The sequence below is a fragment of the Pleurodeles waltl genome, chromosome 3_1 (assembly GCF_031143425.1).
Source record: "Pleurodeles waltl isolate 20211129_DDA chromosome 3_1, aPleWal1.hap1.20221129, whole genome shotgun sequence".
Classification (NCBI taxonomy): domain Eukaryota; kingdom Metazoa; phylum Chordata; class Amphibia; order Caudata; family Salamandridae; genus Pleurodeles; species Pleurodeles waltl.
Genome location: NC_090440.1, coordinates 1282568189 through 1282584299, shown reverse-complemented (window position 1 = coordinate 1282584299; position 16111 = coordinate 1282568189). Strand labels below are relative to the sequence as shown.

The 16111-nt window shown below is 42.5% G+C and overlaps 1 protein-coding gene across 2 annotated transcripts in view; it reads right to left on the bottom strand.

The window, feature by feature from the left end:
- The window catches only part of EPB41L5 (erythrocyte membrane protein band 4.1 like 5), an 873454-nt gene that overhangs the window by 77099 nt on the left and 780244 nt on the right, over nucleotides 1-16111 (bottom strand). For both annotated transcript variants that reach the window (XM_069224616.1, XM_069224615.1), the window contains exons 22-24: nucleotides 8168-8246; nucleotides 7532-7609; nucleotides 5004-5045 (exon numbers count right to left, since the gene is read on the bottom strand). In XM_069224616.1, the coding sequence (XP_069080717.1) occupies nucleotides 5004-5045; nucleotides 7532-7609; nucleotides 8168-8246 (199 nt within the window). The remainder of the gene's footprint in view (nucleotides 1-5003; nucleotides 5046-7531; nucleotides 7610-8167; nucleotides 8247-16111) is intronic.

The window sequence follows — 16111 nt, the reverse complement described above, 5'->3', positions numbered from 1 at the left end:
CATAATGGCCAGAATTTCCTTGTCTAAAATGATTATGCTGCCCCACCTTCTTTATTATTTTGCCAATCTACCATTACTGATCCCGCCGGCCTGGTTCTGCGAACTGAATACATTACTCAGGGAACTTATCTGGGACGATGGCCGCATACATACTGCGCTCGTGACCCTCTGTAGACCTGCGCTATCGGGAGGCCTGGGGGTCCCTGACTTCGAGACCTATTATCTATCCTGCCAATTACAATGGGTTGCCAGCTGGCTTGCTGGGAAGGGATGTCTGGAAAGATGGAGTACCACCGGCGATGCGGGCACGGACTGGGTCATAGCGCGAATGATGAAAAGGAAGGTAGCCAAAAAGGTAGACCATAGGATGATGAAAATCGCCATTTCAAACTGGTAGAGGTACATTAAACAAGTGGGGGTGGGGCCTTCTTATTCTCCGGCTTTACCTCTGACCGTATTATTAATAGACTCAGGAGAAGAGGGCTTGACAGGCACAGGTCTCGGGATCTAGAAAAGAGCAGGGGTGGAAGCGGTGGGTGACCTCTTCCAGGATGGGATACTGAAACCATTTGCTGACCTAGCTATGCAAGAGGGGGTCCCTCCTGGGCAATTTCTTCTATATCAGAAATTAACACAACTTGCATGAACACTGGGAGACGGTGAATGCGGAACCTGCCACACATCAAATACTACACCTCCTCTTGACACTAGGAGATGATTCCCTTCGCATTGCTAAATACTAGCGCACCCCAATGAGGTCTCTAGAAACACGAGGCTGAGATTTACCCAATACAATTACACTCATAGGACGTGCCTCACACCACACCGCTTATTCTTAATGTATGGGGGAAAAGCCAAGACATGTCCTAGGTGCAGCAATGTAGATGCAGATTTTGACCACATGGTATGGCGCTGCCCCGAAATACAATGAGGCTGGGGCGGTGAGTTGGCAGATCTAACAAGAGTAATTGAAAGGGAATTGTCCTTATCAACCTTCTGTGTCTCTCCTGGGTATTAGAACAGGACTGCCACGTGGGAAAGTGAGGAGTCGATTCATAAATCTAGCTTTGGTCCTATATAGGAAATTGTTAGCAAAGGGATGGAAATTCTCTGGGCCCCCCACGCTCACGGAATGGAGGGGTGAGGTGGAGAAATGGTCCAGAGCTGAATTGCAGGTATTAAGAAGAGAGGAAGAACGTGGAATTCGCCAGACATTCATTGCCCCAGCCTGGGAGGAGATATTGACGAAATGGGAGAGGACAGTAAAGGGAGGAGAACTACCCATAGAGGGAGTAACTTAGGAGCTTTTTTTTTTTTTGCTACTATTGGTTGGGACGGCCTGCCCGGAACCGGTCTACGAGCCGGGAGTTGATGTGCTCTTTCCAATGCAAAGAACGGTGTGAGGGGCCTCTCGCCCATAAGCAAGCGTAACCAAGACTCCAGATAGGTCACCGCATCGGGTCCCTCCACTCCCTCCGGCATCCCAACAATACTTACATTATTGTGCTGACTGTGACCCTCTGCATCCTCAGCGTGGCGCTTGAGTCTCTGGATTGGTTCGGAGAGGTGGGTAACTTGGGACCTAAGGGCCTGGTGTGCAAGTTGCAGTTCCTCTAGGGTCGTTACAGTAACTTTCACCCTACTAGCCAGTTTGTGATGGTCCATTGGCTCAGAGTCAAGTTAGTATCCTCAATCGCTCCTAGAATCCTGTTCAGGGTATCAGCTTCAGTGTTTATCAGCTGGTAATCAGGTGCAAGCTCCGTCAACGGTAACCCATGCGATTTAAGTCTGGGTTTCATCAGTCAGCATATATCAGTAAATAGATGGAACTCGTAGCTATCATCACCACATCTAGGGTCCAAGTGAGTGGAGTGATTCTCCCCCCCCCGCCAACGCAGAGCTCCATCAGCTGCCAGTCCTGTAGGCCTCCTGCGCAATAAGAGAGCTCTCTAATTAGGCCCAGTGGAGGAGAGCCCATCCTGTGGTCACACTAGTCTTTGAACAAATGCTGCCGCAATGTATCATCCTATAGGGCCCCATTATCTCTCCCTAGGTGTTCCAGCTTTATGACCGCTCCAAGAGCAGCTCGCAGGTCAACCACTCAGGGGTCAATGATGGTCCAATGTTCCACAAATGGGACTAAAGTTTGAGGGGGTTCCCCTGATATGCCACTCCCTCTTAAGCGGCGTGGGTCATTAGGTCTTCCAACAAGGTCCATCCCCTGTCACTGATCATTGTCTTCGTCTACCAGAGCAGAGGGGGATAGGAGGCCTCATGTAGCGCTGGAATCCAGCCCAGACACCCCTACAATGGAACTCATTCCATACCAGTGGGGGTGGGGCGAGGGGGTACAATCCACGAGTCAGAGCTATCTCCTGCAGGTGACCCAGGCAAGTCCCCACCAGGCCAGAATTCCCACAATAGCCCAGGGAGGGGCCCGGTCTACCTATCAGCACCTCTCACCTCTCCACTGTAGGCTATTCCTTCGGTCCCACTGATCCTCTCTCAGACAGGGGTGGGTTGGGAGGGAGGGCAATGGGGAGTGGGGAAATCGATCCTCGGCTGGAATTCCCCAGCTCTGCCACTCGGAGCAGCAGGCAGGACCAGGCCCCTGCCCGCCTCCCACTCTCCTCTAGGCCGGGTTTCCTTTTTACAGCGCTAGCCTTCACCTGCTGATCGCGTAGGCGGGCTCAGCACACCACAGCACTCCTCCCGGGCAATCCGCTTTCAGCAGGGCCTCCAATCTTGCGCAATCGCAACATGTGCCCCCCGCACTCCATCAGCTCTGACGGCCGGCGCCTCATCTCTCAGGCCAGATCAGTCAGCTCGATTAAGCCCGCCAGCGTAGTCCGGATTTCTCCGCCTGCAGGACCCTGCTCGGGCAGGCCCATGCCTCACTTTTGTACAATTGGGGGCCCCCCCTTTATCAGTTAAAAAACATGATTATCCGTGGGCCGGCCTGGAGCTCAGATATTAGGCAGCTGTCATCTTGGCCGTGCGAACTCCGCCCCCTCCCCTTTACTGTGTTTTATAGGTGATCTAAATGTGCTTTCAGAGGTTGAGCTTCATTGCAATTGTGAGGACTCCATACAGTGATTTACTGGTGGTTTAAAAGTGTCTCCAGATGCTGGACTTTGACCATAGCAATCTGGGGAGCAACACTATTCTTATTACCAACAAAGACTTGGGCTCTTCTAAAATACAATACAGGTGACCTTAAAGAACACTAGTTTGTGTATGCAGCAACTAAAACTAACCCACAAACCCTTTCTTGCACTTTACATCATATGCAGAGTGATGTTTCATGCTGTGAAAAGTTTACAGCACACTCCCACACAACATGAAAGATTTACATTTTAGATGGCACTGCAAAAACACTCTTCTTCAACTATGCACTCTAATACTGGGTGTCTGCCTGGATGCCCAGATGAAGAGCTCTTTGAGGTCTCAACAAGCAGTACAAAAAGTAGAAACTTGATAAACGATTCCATCGAACAGAGCATTGTACCAGATGATCCCCACTGCCTCCCTAAAGAACTGTGTGTAAAGATGCTCTTGGAAGAAATACTGGTAATGACTGTTCAGACCTGAATACCAGACATCTCCAATCTTCCATTTCTAGCCAAACAGCTGGACAACGTTATGTAATAGGGCAGTTAGAAAATAACTTAATAGGACCCCTCTGGTCAGGATTGACTTAAGCTCATAGTACTAACACTGGTAATGTGGATATTAATTTATACTAGTCCTACTAGAACTCTCCGCTGCCTGAAAACACAGTTGACGGAAATACTCTCCTCCATATCCAACAAATGAGAACTCCAGATACAAATGGCTCACATCCTACCTTTCTATCGGAAAAACAGAAATACATATAAACAGTCACTGTTTTCTTTTCATCCCCATACTGCAGGAGATACCACAATAGTCCACCCCAACTCCTTTGCTGCGCAACCTATATATGAAACTTCTGGTCAAGGACCCACATGAGCTTGGTATTGAATGCCGTCAATATGCTGACACTCCCCTTTACCTTAAAATAAAGTATTTTGAAATGTGTTGTTTCTTGTAAATTGTCTAGCGTAGATAAAATCCTGGATGTCACCACACAACCCTTGAGATTTTATTGACATTAGCACCAGAAAATAACAATTACCATACTCAAAGCTGGCTTACATCTCTCACTCCAATAGGAATATCACTTACTTTTTTTTAAAAGGCGAAATACTAATGCTTCATCCTCGATAGGCTCCATTTTGATGTAATGTTAAAAACACCATGAAAGGAGCCCAATATCAGTTGAGGTAGTTTAAAAAGTGCATTCCTCCATAAGCAAGACATAAAACTATTACTTCAAGCCCTGAACTTTATCAGAATTGACTACAGGAATGCCTTCATAAGTGATCTCCCAATTTAAGAATGGCATCACTCAATGTGGACTTTTGTGAGGCTGCTTGCCTGGTGGCCAGCATCAACCTCACGTACCAAAGCAGCATGGTGTTCCATGACGTCCTACGAGTCTAATTTGAAGCAAGTCTTAAATTTACATTAATTATCATTCTTTCTGGTGATCCAAGCTTTGCCTTCTACCTTTAACTCCAGATGGGGTATTTCTTTGTGTGCAGACTAAAATTCAGAAACTGCTTCATTTCAAAACCCTTCAAACATCAATACAGTCGACGTGTTCTCCTGTCCTTAGGACAAGCTGCTGAACATTCTCTCTGATGCACTCTGATCCAATTACAAAATGTATGCAAATTGTACAATAATTTGGTCCATTGCAAGGTCAAAGTGTCTAGAAGAAAGTTAGCTTAGTTACTGTGAAATATGTGGGCAACAAATTCAGTGCTCAAATGTTACGACGAAGTGCAGATGGCTTCGGATAATGTTGATATATTCCTGCACATTTACACCAACAAGTCAGTTAAACGGTCCAGCTAAAAAAGAGAAGGCTAGAGACGGCTCATTATACAAATAATGAATAGACAAAAAGTTAAACATACCGGTACTAACCACCTGGGCGTAATGGACGAATACGATGGCACCTAACAATATAAAAAAATATATATATATATTAAGTGTTCATGACAAAATGTTGCTTGCCAATCAGACTTAATTCTGGAGACATTTCTCAATCAAACGAAAATGAGACCTAAATGCATGATTAATTCTATAATGCAGTCTACACTGTGGGTTTTTTCTGTAAGGCAAGACCTATTGTCTGAAGTTGGCAATAAGGGGTAAATTAACCACAAAAACATTGCAATGCCTGGTAGACATAATAAATACTAAATACTTACTTGGGTTACAGTCCAAGCTCAAACCATGACTCCCTACATAAACATTTGTGTAGCACTCAACTCAAAGATGCTTTGCAGTCATTCGTATAGCTATCTAACTTATTTGTGTTAGTATTGGGCTGTTTTACTCTGCAATTATCAAGCTGTGTAAAAAAAGAGGCTCTACCTGAGAACAGACCAATCTGTAAAGCAGAGTTAGGCTAATGATATGTTTTTAAACCCACTTTATGGCATTGCCATAATGGTCCCAACATACGCCTCATGTACAAATATTTTTTGGCTAAGATCCCTGATGCCATACAAAGCTACAAAAACAAAACAGACAAAAGGTAGGATGTAAAAATGCATTTTGGTAACTCAACGGTTGCTATCATGACAGATCAAGAATACCTCAGAATACCCTTCCCCCACGCTATGCGAATCAACTACACCCAATGTGATATAATCTAGAAAGAATGAATTAAAAGAGGTTTGATGCCAAGAGTCACACTTTACTTCTAAGGAACTACATTTCCCAGCATGCAGGATCAGCAGCCAAGGAGAGATCAACAACTGAGGTTGGGATTAAAATGAGCATAAATAACAAATGGTAAAGACAGTGTTCTTTTAACCGCCTTTCTCCACCCACGTTTTGATTTATTAGACGCTAGGCCTGTAGCAGGAACCAGGAGGAGGGATTAGAATCCCCCTCAATGCCACGGGATGAATCAGGAGGCGAGACAACAGTTCCCACCAGTCCTCAAGCGTGATCACTCCCTTAGACACTGAGAATGAAGGTCACATGCCGTGCTACACTCACTTCCGTCTCCAATTTAAGGATAGTTGCAGACGTGAACTGCTAACATCCGAGGCGTGTGGGGAGCAGGACGATGTCCCTTGATGAAGCAAGTCTCGGGGCATTCTTTTTGAGCCCGACTTGGGGTAGATGAATGTTGGTTTGTCTAAGGAAGTTCTCAATTCTTGAATTCCTTTAACCCTCAATGTGTGACTACAGGGATCCCCCTCCCCAACTGTCTTATGAAGCCTAACATATACGCAACGTGCAGGTCACAGGATAGGCCTTCACGGGGCACTTGTGTGGGTTTGTGTACACGGTCTGTCCTATTGATTTGCCTTAATGTGTGTTTTAAAAAGTTTTTAAAGTGTTGTCCAACAAGGAGGGTAAATGACGGATAAGCATGATTTAAGGGGGTGATCTCAAGTGTGCATGCTTTGATGCATACACAAAGCATTCTGTGCCGAAGCATGAGATGACACTGGCAAACAGGGCAATAAAAGACCCCATAAAGATGCATAATTATAGGTTTCTCTTCTCAATACAGAGACCATATAGAGGAAAAGGTCCATGAGGGTCTGTATTTTGCCTGCATGCTTATATATGTATATTTAAGAGTACCACTAAGGTGTTGGTAGTGCCAACGTTAGTTTGTAGGGATTGAACACAGACTCTGGTCCTGAAGAAAGCCTGACCCCAAGTGGCATGATGTAGAAGTCTGAAACATGTAGACTCACTGATGCTGATGGTACATTATACCCAAAAACATCCTATTGTTTTTAACCTTGCCGAAGGAGCTCAAAGCAAAACGGAGATAGGATCCGGAAGGCAATTTTAATCTACACCCAATATCCCTCATTTTAAGATAAGAGCTCTGCTTACACACTGCGTTGTGCCACCCTCTCACACTAGGTAAAGAGGGTGAGGATCCAATGATGAAGCATGCCGCAGGTGATACTTGTGGATGAGGATGCTTCTATAATATCTAAAGATATGCCAGGATCCCACTAATTTACCCAAATTAGGATCCTATACATGTCTAAAGGCATGTTAGGATCTCCTGACTGATCTCTTCAAAAATAGGGGGATGACCAAAAAAGGTAACCCTCCTATATCTATTTCATAACCATTCTACCTCATACTTTGCTGTTGAGGCTGTATTATTGCTAATACTGCCGAAATAAAACATAGCACAACACAAATGGCCAGTTTAAAGCAGAATACACTCTGAATGGCTTCTGAAAACCAACACACCAAAGTAATGGGATGGATAATAAAGCCAAATAGTAACAAACAGAGTTTCTGGGTTATGTCTTATGATCAACTTTTTAAACATTTATGCATAAAGCAACTCAAGCATTTTTGTGAAGGGTGTAAGTTTTATCTTTATAAGGTCTAGTGAATCCGACCCCTTGCATACATATACATACAAGACACCTGAACCTGTAATACGTACCTGAGGAGAAGCATCTGTGAAATCTATGAGGTTCTCCGTCAGTGAAGCCAGTAGACTATCCAGTTCATTAGTGGAGCTCTATGTAGAACAAACAACATCAACTATTATCAGATGTCTAGTTTTAGGCAACTAACTTAAAGCAATGATTTTCACCAACCAAATTCAAATAACCAAGCACTGTTTTCCTACTATCTTGTGATTCAATGCTTTTGATTATGCAATGTGAATAATGTGTGCCTTCTTCTCAACACCTCATCTAAATTATCAAAAGAGAAGAATGCATAATCTTATGACAGCTCAATCTATGTGGTGACAACAAGGTTTATACACATGAGGCTCAAACACTGCTTCAGAGATCTTGAAAGAATGGCATCTGTAATGCTTCTTTCTATTAGGAACAACTGTGAATGAAGACATCCCTTGGAATTTTGCACACAAGGAGTCTTTGCACAGGGCTTCTTCTGCCTCAATTAAACACCAACTTGTAACCCAAAGCATGACAATCCAACCGTTCTGACTTTCACAAGTGTGCCAGAGGTGTTGGCCATATTTTAACTAATTGACAATAAATAGAAATGAACTTCAAGTGATTTACAGAAGTGGGAATGATTCAGAAAGGACACCGGAGGGGTTCACCTTTGTTACTGGAACAACTGCGACTGGATTAATCATCTCTTCAAGAGGTAAGGCAGGGTTTTCCTCAATCAGCACATTACTGAAAAAGAGAACATTTTAAATGCACAGTTACTGTACCAGGCAACAGTTTCTGATTTCAAGGTGTTCGGGAAGAAAATCTGATCATGTGTTTCTCAAGAGGGATCGCAACACCATTCTAAAGGATTCCTATGCTGGTGGGAACACAACTGTGACTGCGTTTCAACACACTGTAATTGAATATATTGAAACCTCTACGGTTTATGAAGATTTTGCCATCTCTGACAACACACTGTGCTGGACGTCAGTCCCTTACAGGATGGACGGCACCTGTAATATTTTCAGTTTTGTATGAAAGATCACACTAACAGCCAACAGGCGAACAACGTTTAGGTGTGGAGTTACAAATTTACGCAGGCAATATGCACAATGAGAAATCATTTAAAACGGACCTAAACTACAACTCTAACATCCTTCAACTAACGTTTATGAGAATGGATGAGTGGTTGTCAGCCATAAATCAAATTCCCAAGCATAAATCAGTAGGTTTGATATTTAAACAAAGATTCCCAGATGACACAATGAGCAACGAATTACAAATTTCAATCAACTTCAGTTATCATTGTTGTCTAAATACAAATAAATGTTTCTAAAGAAAACACTACAATATGTGTTCTGTGAAAGAGCCTTATTCATATAATGTATATACTGTGGGAAGGAAATACCTTTCAAAGCCTATGTTATGTATACATATATACATACACATGGGCCTTGAATGGTATTTCCTTCCCCTAGTATATAAATTATACGCATAAGGTGCGTTCAGGGAACACTACATATTATATCTCCCTGTGGTGGGTAGTTACTAGTTAGGACTGCTTTTCCATAGGAAATGTGTTTTTTGGTTTGCCAATAACTTTGGCATCGATTGACGAATCTTCACAATTTTTTGTAAAAAATAAATAAATAAATCACTTTAGCGCCTTCCTGGAAAGTTCCATAATGATCGGTCAAGCATGGGCAAAAAAAAAAATGGGGGAGGGAGTACATCAAAAAAAGCAAATTTACCCATGCATTTTCCATAGACTTCTTAAGGAGCAGGTCTACAGCAAAAACTGATGAACGGAATTATACTAAATTTGTCAGGAAGCTAGATTGGTCTGCAAAGTGCGTTTCTTGTGATTTGGTGTAATTTAGTTCAGTAATTGTTTTTTTAAAAAAAGGTTTAAAAATCTTTGTATAAAAAGACCACTGGGTCCAAGAGAGGCTCGCAGAAGCGCCAATTTAAATATAGAGCGTTCTGATTGTCCTAGGGAGATTTTTTTTTCGCCTTGTGCCAATTCGCTCCCATGGGAGTCCCGCTGAGAAAAATTTTGCTGGCTGCTATTACAGGACTTGGGGCCTCAGTCCTCCGTCCTGTACTTGAAATATATATATATATATATATATATATATATATATATGGGCAAGGTATGGATACCTTGCCCCTGTATGCCACTTTGGTTGGGGGGGGGGGGGGGGGTTTGCGGGAGATTGGCAGATGACCCAGAGGAATCCCCTGGGGCCCAATTAAAAAATATATATATATTTTGCCACACATGATCACGGCCCAAAGAAAATGGCAGCCACAATTATTTAAACTATATGTGGGGAGGGGAGCATCAGTAGCACCGCCTCCCCAGCCCATGTAGGGCACCAGGGACCATGTTTCCAAGGGCTAAGTGTATTTAAAGAGGGCACGCAGCCCCCCCCCCCCCCTCCCCAAACCATTTTCTCCCCCGGGGATCCCATCATCTGGGCCCCAATAAAGTTATGAAGGATAGGTGAAGAACAGCCCTCACTTCCTTATCCATGCAGATAACATTTCACGAGTGATGTAATTTGTGCAGTCACAAGCAGTGCATAGAAATGGAGTGAGTTAGTTACCTTAGGGCACAAGTTATAGTTACTTGAGATAACTATAACTGGGATATTTCAGTGGTTTTGTTAGGTGACATTGTCAGTTATACTATCTGAAACTAACTGTAATATCCCTTTAACCTTCGTTTTCTCTGTGAATTTCGAAAGTTTTTATTTTTTTAAACATAAAGTAAGGTATTACAATTCCTAACTATAACATCACTTTTACCTCAGTTTTTCTTCAATTAATTTCTATGTTTTTTTTTTAAACATAATGTAAGATGTCTAATAAGATGTCCTGGCTGCACCCAATCCACCACCGCCCACGGCCAACTATCATTTTAAAGAGAGTCACATTAAGTAAGGCAGGCCAACTAGTTTGTCAAATGATCAGAGCCCCAAAATAAGAAAATGCCGGCCTGCTGGCTTTATCAATGTATCAACCCATCAACATATAAAATGCTGATTTAGAGGCTGTGTTAAATAATGTAGTCATGTCTCAAAAACTATAATCCAAAAAACTTCCATGTATGTACATGGCAATTATGATGAAAAAACATTACATCATAAAACCATGGGCAATCTAGAATAGAATATTGCTAACATATAAATAGTCCATGCACAGTGTTTTCTTCCTCTTTTAAATGCTGCTCCTACAAATAGGTAGCAGTTGCTTTCTTTACTCTTTATATTGTGTTTAGTTTATCTAATTCTGATGCAACAGGTTTTCTTTAAAGTCTTGCTTATTAGTTACCCTTTTCTATTGTTAAGTTTTCACTCCTGTTTATTTTGTTGTATTCTAATTTATGGAAACGTTTTTCCCCTTTAATAGCAATATTATATTATTAGTATTTGCCTTAAGTTACTCATTATTGCCATAACTTCTAAGTGGTGTCTTTTGCACTGCTTAGTGTGCTGGCCGTATTGGCTTCGTGCTTCCAACTCTGAGAGGTTTGCTTCTAACGGCCTGACCTTGGGCTGGTTTGCGGGTCAGCTGCACCCATTTGGGCTTCCGGCAGGTTCCTTCCTAGAGCTGTGTGAGAAATCTGACTCCTCTTCACCGCGCTCTGCATTGCAGCAAGACCATTGCTTGTGTGCAGCAGATGCAGGCATTTTTTCCCCACAGCACCCATTAGAGGAAAGCGTTGGTCAACTCTATTATCATGATTCCAACTCAATAACTCGGTGCCATATTGGTTTGGGCTGAAGCCCCTTGTTTTTACATACCTCTATGGTGTGGCTTAGAGATACTGTAATATCTCAGGATGAGAGTTAACAGTTACCGTATCTCTGGCAACAGCTGATCGCTGACAGCTTATGTGGACAACTTAGTAATACTAGAGCCCTGCTTTCAGCTTTAATTGGCTGTACTAATTATTATCCGAGGCAAGCTCTGTTCTTTTCTTATTCAGACCTTTATCACAGGCCTCTTTAAGTACAAAGTGCCAAATGTAAAGCACACAGTCCCTGGTGATCTCAGAAGAGAACATGAATGAGGAACTTATTAAAAATTAATATAATTTGAAATGCGTAGCTGTGTAGATGAAAATTGACCAGGTCATGGAGTAGGAAAAGAGATAGCAGGGGGCTCAGATAAAGAAAAGGGGTCTGTTCTGGAGTCTGACCCCGTTATGGAGAATAAAGCAGGTAAGAAAAAGAAGAAAGACCAAACATATTGAAGAAGGGTCCAAACTTTCCAAAATGATGTGAGGTCTAAGCACCTCAAAGAGGATGGGAGGTCTGAGCACCTCATAAGGGACTGGTGCACGATGCAGCATAAAGGAGGCAGGTGTCTGATGTGACACAATAGATTTGAGTGGCCCTAGAGTCTCACAGGTTTTGGAAGCTCGAGACAGTTTATGGAAGATAATGTTGATGAGGGCATGTCGAGTCCGTACTGGATCTCAATCAAGGAGATTCCATTGGGGGTGACCTTCTTTCTGAGATTGTGTCTCCTGCCTCAAAAAACATAATTAAGAATCTCCTAAGAGAGGAGATGTTTTTGCCTCATAATATTAAGCATCCCAGACGTGGGCTATTTCATTAAAAGATGGATCAGGAATCCTCTTGAGAAATAAGTTATAAATGCCCTCAAGGCTTGAATGTTCAAGACCAGTCACCCATGACAAAGTATGCCTTACTCCAAACCTGGACCTAGAACTTATTACCTTTCTCTTCAAGGTAAGAAGAGACACCTGGAAGAGACTCAGGAAGTCCCTCAAAGTTTGCCAGGATCGTCTATTGGACATTGTCGGCCCACTTGCTAGAATTATTTACATGCCCGAGAAGGCTTACCTTAAGAAACTTCCAATAGATTTGGATTGCTTGAGAGGCTGGAGTCCACGAACAATTGTTTTCCTTGGTAACACAAACGTCACGTTGAATACCGAGACACACAAGGCAGTCCTCATGAAAATAAATCCCAGGCTGGGGCATCTCACAGAAAAGAAAGCCTCAGAGAATCTGAAAGGTCTTCTCTTCGGTGAAGATATAGTGAAAAGTTTGTGCAAATATGTTGCAACTTTTATTGCCCTGGACAAAGCACAGAACAACATGCACAAGGTCTTCATCCCAGGTGTTTTTGGCTGGGCCGGCAGAAGGGGACTTTCGGGTGGTCGTGGTTTTCAAAGGCCTAGTACAATACCTATAGACCGAGGCAGAGGATAGCAATCTGGTGCAGCTGCAACCTTCTACCCCCAAAGAGGGTGTTATTAGCGTGCAAGAGGAAATAAACCTGGAGAGTAAGATCCCTCAAGTTACAAAGTTGAGTAAAACCATTTCTCCTTTTTTTCCCCAGGAAAAAGTGGGGGCTGTCTCAAATATTTTACCCATGTTTAGGAAACCATTACTCAGGATCTTTGGCTTTTAGAAACCATCAAATGTTTCAAAATAGATTTCATGGAAACACAGTCAAAAATGTCCATCCAAGAGAGTTAGCATTGAAGGTAGATCAACAGAAAGTAGTAGACAAGGAAGTAAAATCTATGCTGATGAAAGGGGCTAGTGTAGGAGTGAAGAGTCTTTGTAAGTACTCGTTTACTAGTAGTTTATAGACACTTCAAGATGGAAGGGATACATCTGTTAAGAGAAATGTACCAAAATAACAACCGGTTGGTGAAGCTGGATCTGAAGGCTGCCCATTTTACAATTCCCGTGGCCAAGTATTTCCAACCTTACCGTCCGTTCACCTGGCGGAGTGGTCTGTACCAGTTTTATTCACTACCCTTTGGACTGTACTTCAGTAAAATGGCGTTTCACCAAAGTAGAGGGCAGTAGCATCCCCTACCTTAGAATAAGAGGCGTCTGCATGATCATTTACTTTAACAATACCCTCTCGCAGTGTCAAATTCAGCTTTTGAGAGACTGGCATGGTTATGTTACTTCTGGTAAGTTTGGGTTTCATATGGAATGGCTGGGCAATCTTTAGTTCTTCACCAGATTTTATTCTAGATTTGGATGCATGTTAAAGTGGTAGGGGTGCACGCTTGGGTGTACAGGAGACTGGTGAATTATGGTCAAAAACAGAACTTACATCACAAACTATTTAGAACTGACAGCAGGTCTTTACGATCATGAGTTTCAAACACTGTTTAAAAGGCAGAGCAGTTTTATTAAAAATCAACAATGTTTCTGCTGTAGCTTATATAAATTGCTTGGCGGGGGGGCTGAGAAATCCTTGGGTCTTGAAGCTTTAGGCAAGAAACTTTGGATGCTCTGATTAGAACACAAAGTCAGCTTACAGGTGGAGTATTTGCCTGGGAAGGCAAATGTTTCTGCGTACTGGAATCTAAGGGTTTTTTAAAGGATTACAGCCATTGGAAATTCAACAGAGTGTTTCTGGAAACAAATCCAGTTTTGGGGCCTATTAGAGATAGACCTCTTTGCGAGGAGACTGCCATATCAACTGAAGAGGTATTATAGTTGGGTTCCAGATCCAAAAGCTCTAGATGTGAATGCTTTTCTTCAGAGCTGGAAAGGGACAAATGTTTACGTGTTTCCTCCCTTCGTCATGATTCAGAGGGTCCTTCAGAAAGTTAGGCAGGAGAGATGCTCCCTTGTTCTAGTAACTCAGTTTTAGGTTTCTCAGGCATGGTTCCCAATGACCTTGGAACTTGCTTGTGACATTCAATTTTTTTCATCCAGCTATGGAGTGTCTGCTGAAAGATGCAGGAGAGGTACATCCTCTGGTCCTGACAACCACTTTGAACCTTTTTGCATGGAAAATATCTGGGGATCTTCAGAAATGTTGTGTCTTTCGGGAAGAGCTGAAGAGCTCCTTGAGGTACCTTGGGCTCCCAGAATCCGATATAGGTACAAGGGACTTTGGAACACATGGGTATGTAGGTGCATGGAAAGGAACTTGGATCCCATGAAGCTCCTTTAGTGGAGGTGGTTAACTTCCTGGCAGAGCAGCTGGACAGGGGTGTCTTGGTTATAGAACCATTAACTTATAGATCTGCAATCTCTGCAGTTCACAGTATGAATAATGGCAAGACTGTATTGAAGAATGTTTTGATACGTAGAGTGCTTAAAAGCTTCAAACTGAGAAGACGGCCTAGACCAAGATATCAAGACTTTATGGGTTGTCAATCTGGTTCTCAGCATGTTTTGTACATGGCCAGGAAATATATTTTTGGATTTAAGGATACTTACAATGAAACTAGCGACTTAACTTTTCCTGATCTCTTGTCAAAGAGTTTCAGATGTTAAAGCGTCAGAGTAAGTAGCAGACTTTATGGCCCCTTTGGAGTGATCTTTGAAATTACTAAAGGAACTAAGACTATGTCAGATACAATCTTTTAACCAAAACATTATTTGTGTAAGAAATTGTGTGTAGTGGATTGCATGAAAGAATATGGGGCCAGAGGTAGCAAAGGGTTTTTCCCATTCTGTGTCAATGGGACAATGTGTTCGTACATATGGCCCATGATTCCCTTAAGAGTGAATTTCGTCCTGATGGTGTTAACCAATTACTGATTTCTTTTGTCAAAACCTTTTAAGCGGTTACTACTGCTACCATGACAAGGTGAGTGAAATGGACTATGGAAGAGGCCGGTATTGCTTTGTTAAATTTGTGTGCTTATTCTATAAGAGGTGTTGTGACTAGTAAAGGCTTTTGCAAAGGAAGAAGATTGGAAGACATCTTGAAAGCAGCAGATTCGTTTAAGGCTTCCACATTTGCTAAACATTATTGTAGACTAAATGAGCACATGTCTGATGTGCTTCTGGAGGGCTACCAACATGAATGATAGTAGCCTCCAGTCCTGTAAAGAAATAGAGATCCTCCTAATGTAATGCAAAGAGAATCTGAATTTCATTAAAGACACAGAGGCTAACATTATCCCACCCTCCCTTCCCATTTGGTGGAATTTCGGATTACCTTGAAAAAAAAACTGAAAAACATGTAAGATAATATGAGACTAATAAATACGCCAATTGACGTAGAGAAACGTGTTTATAATGTATTGATTTGATGTAAGTATTTTCATTTTATTCATGCCATAATAAAGCAGTTTTCTTAGAACAACTATAAACTTGTGTTGAGTCGTTATGTAACACTTCAGGCCACAAAATGCAGCCATAGAACTAATCACAAGGGGTCGCAGCACTACATCTGAAGAGCATGCAGTTCCAGCTTGGAGTGCTTTGAAAATAATGGTAACTCCTAGGGTCATAATTTAATGACCCAGGAGACAGGTGGGATGGGGTGCCTTGGGGCCATGTAATGGTTCAGGGAAAGGGGCAGGATGCACCCCTCCGCTAAAAGAATATTGCCTGTCCATCACCAGGCCCTGGCAGGGGTGGGATTAAAACTGAAAATAAGGCTTAAAATTGAACAGCAATACTGCAAAAAAAAAAAAAGAATTACACCAAGATTTGCAGAAAGCTAGATCTTCATCCAGAAAGTGTGCTGCAGAAAGCTAGATCTTCACCCAGAAAGCGTGCTTTTTATTATTTGGTGTAAATCTATTCAGCAGTTTTATAGATATTACGGTTCAAAACATCTGTATATCTACATGGTTGGGT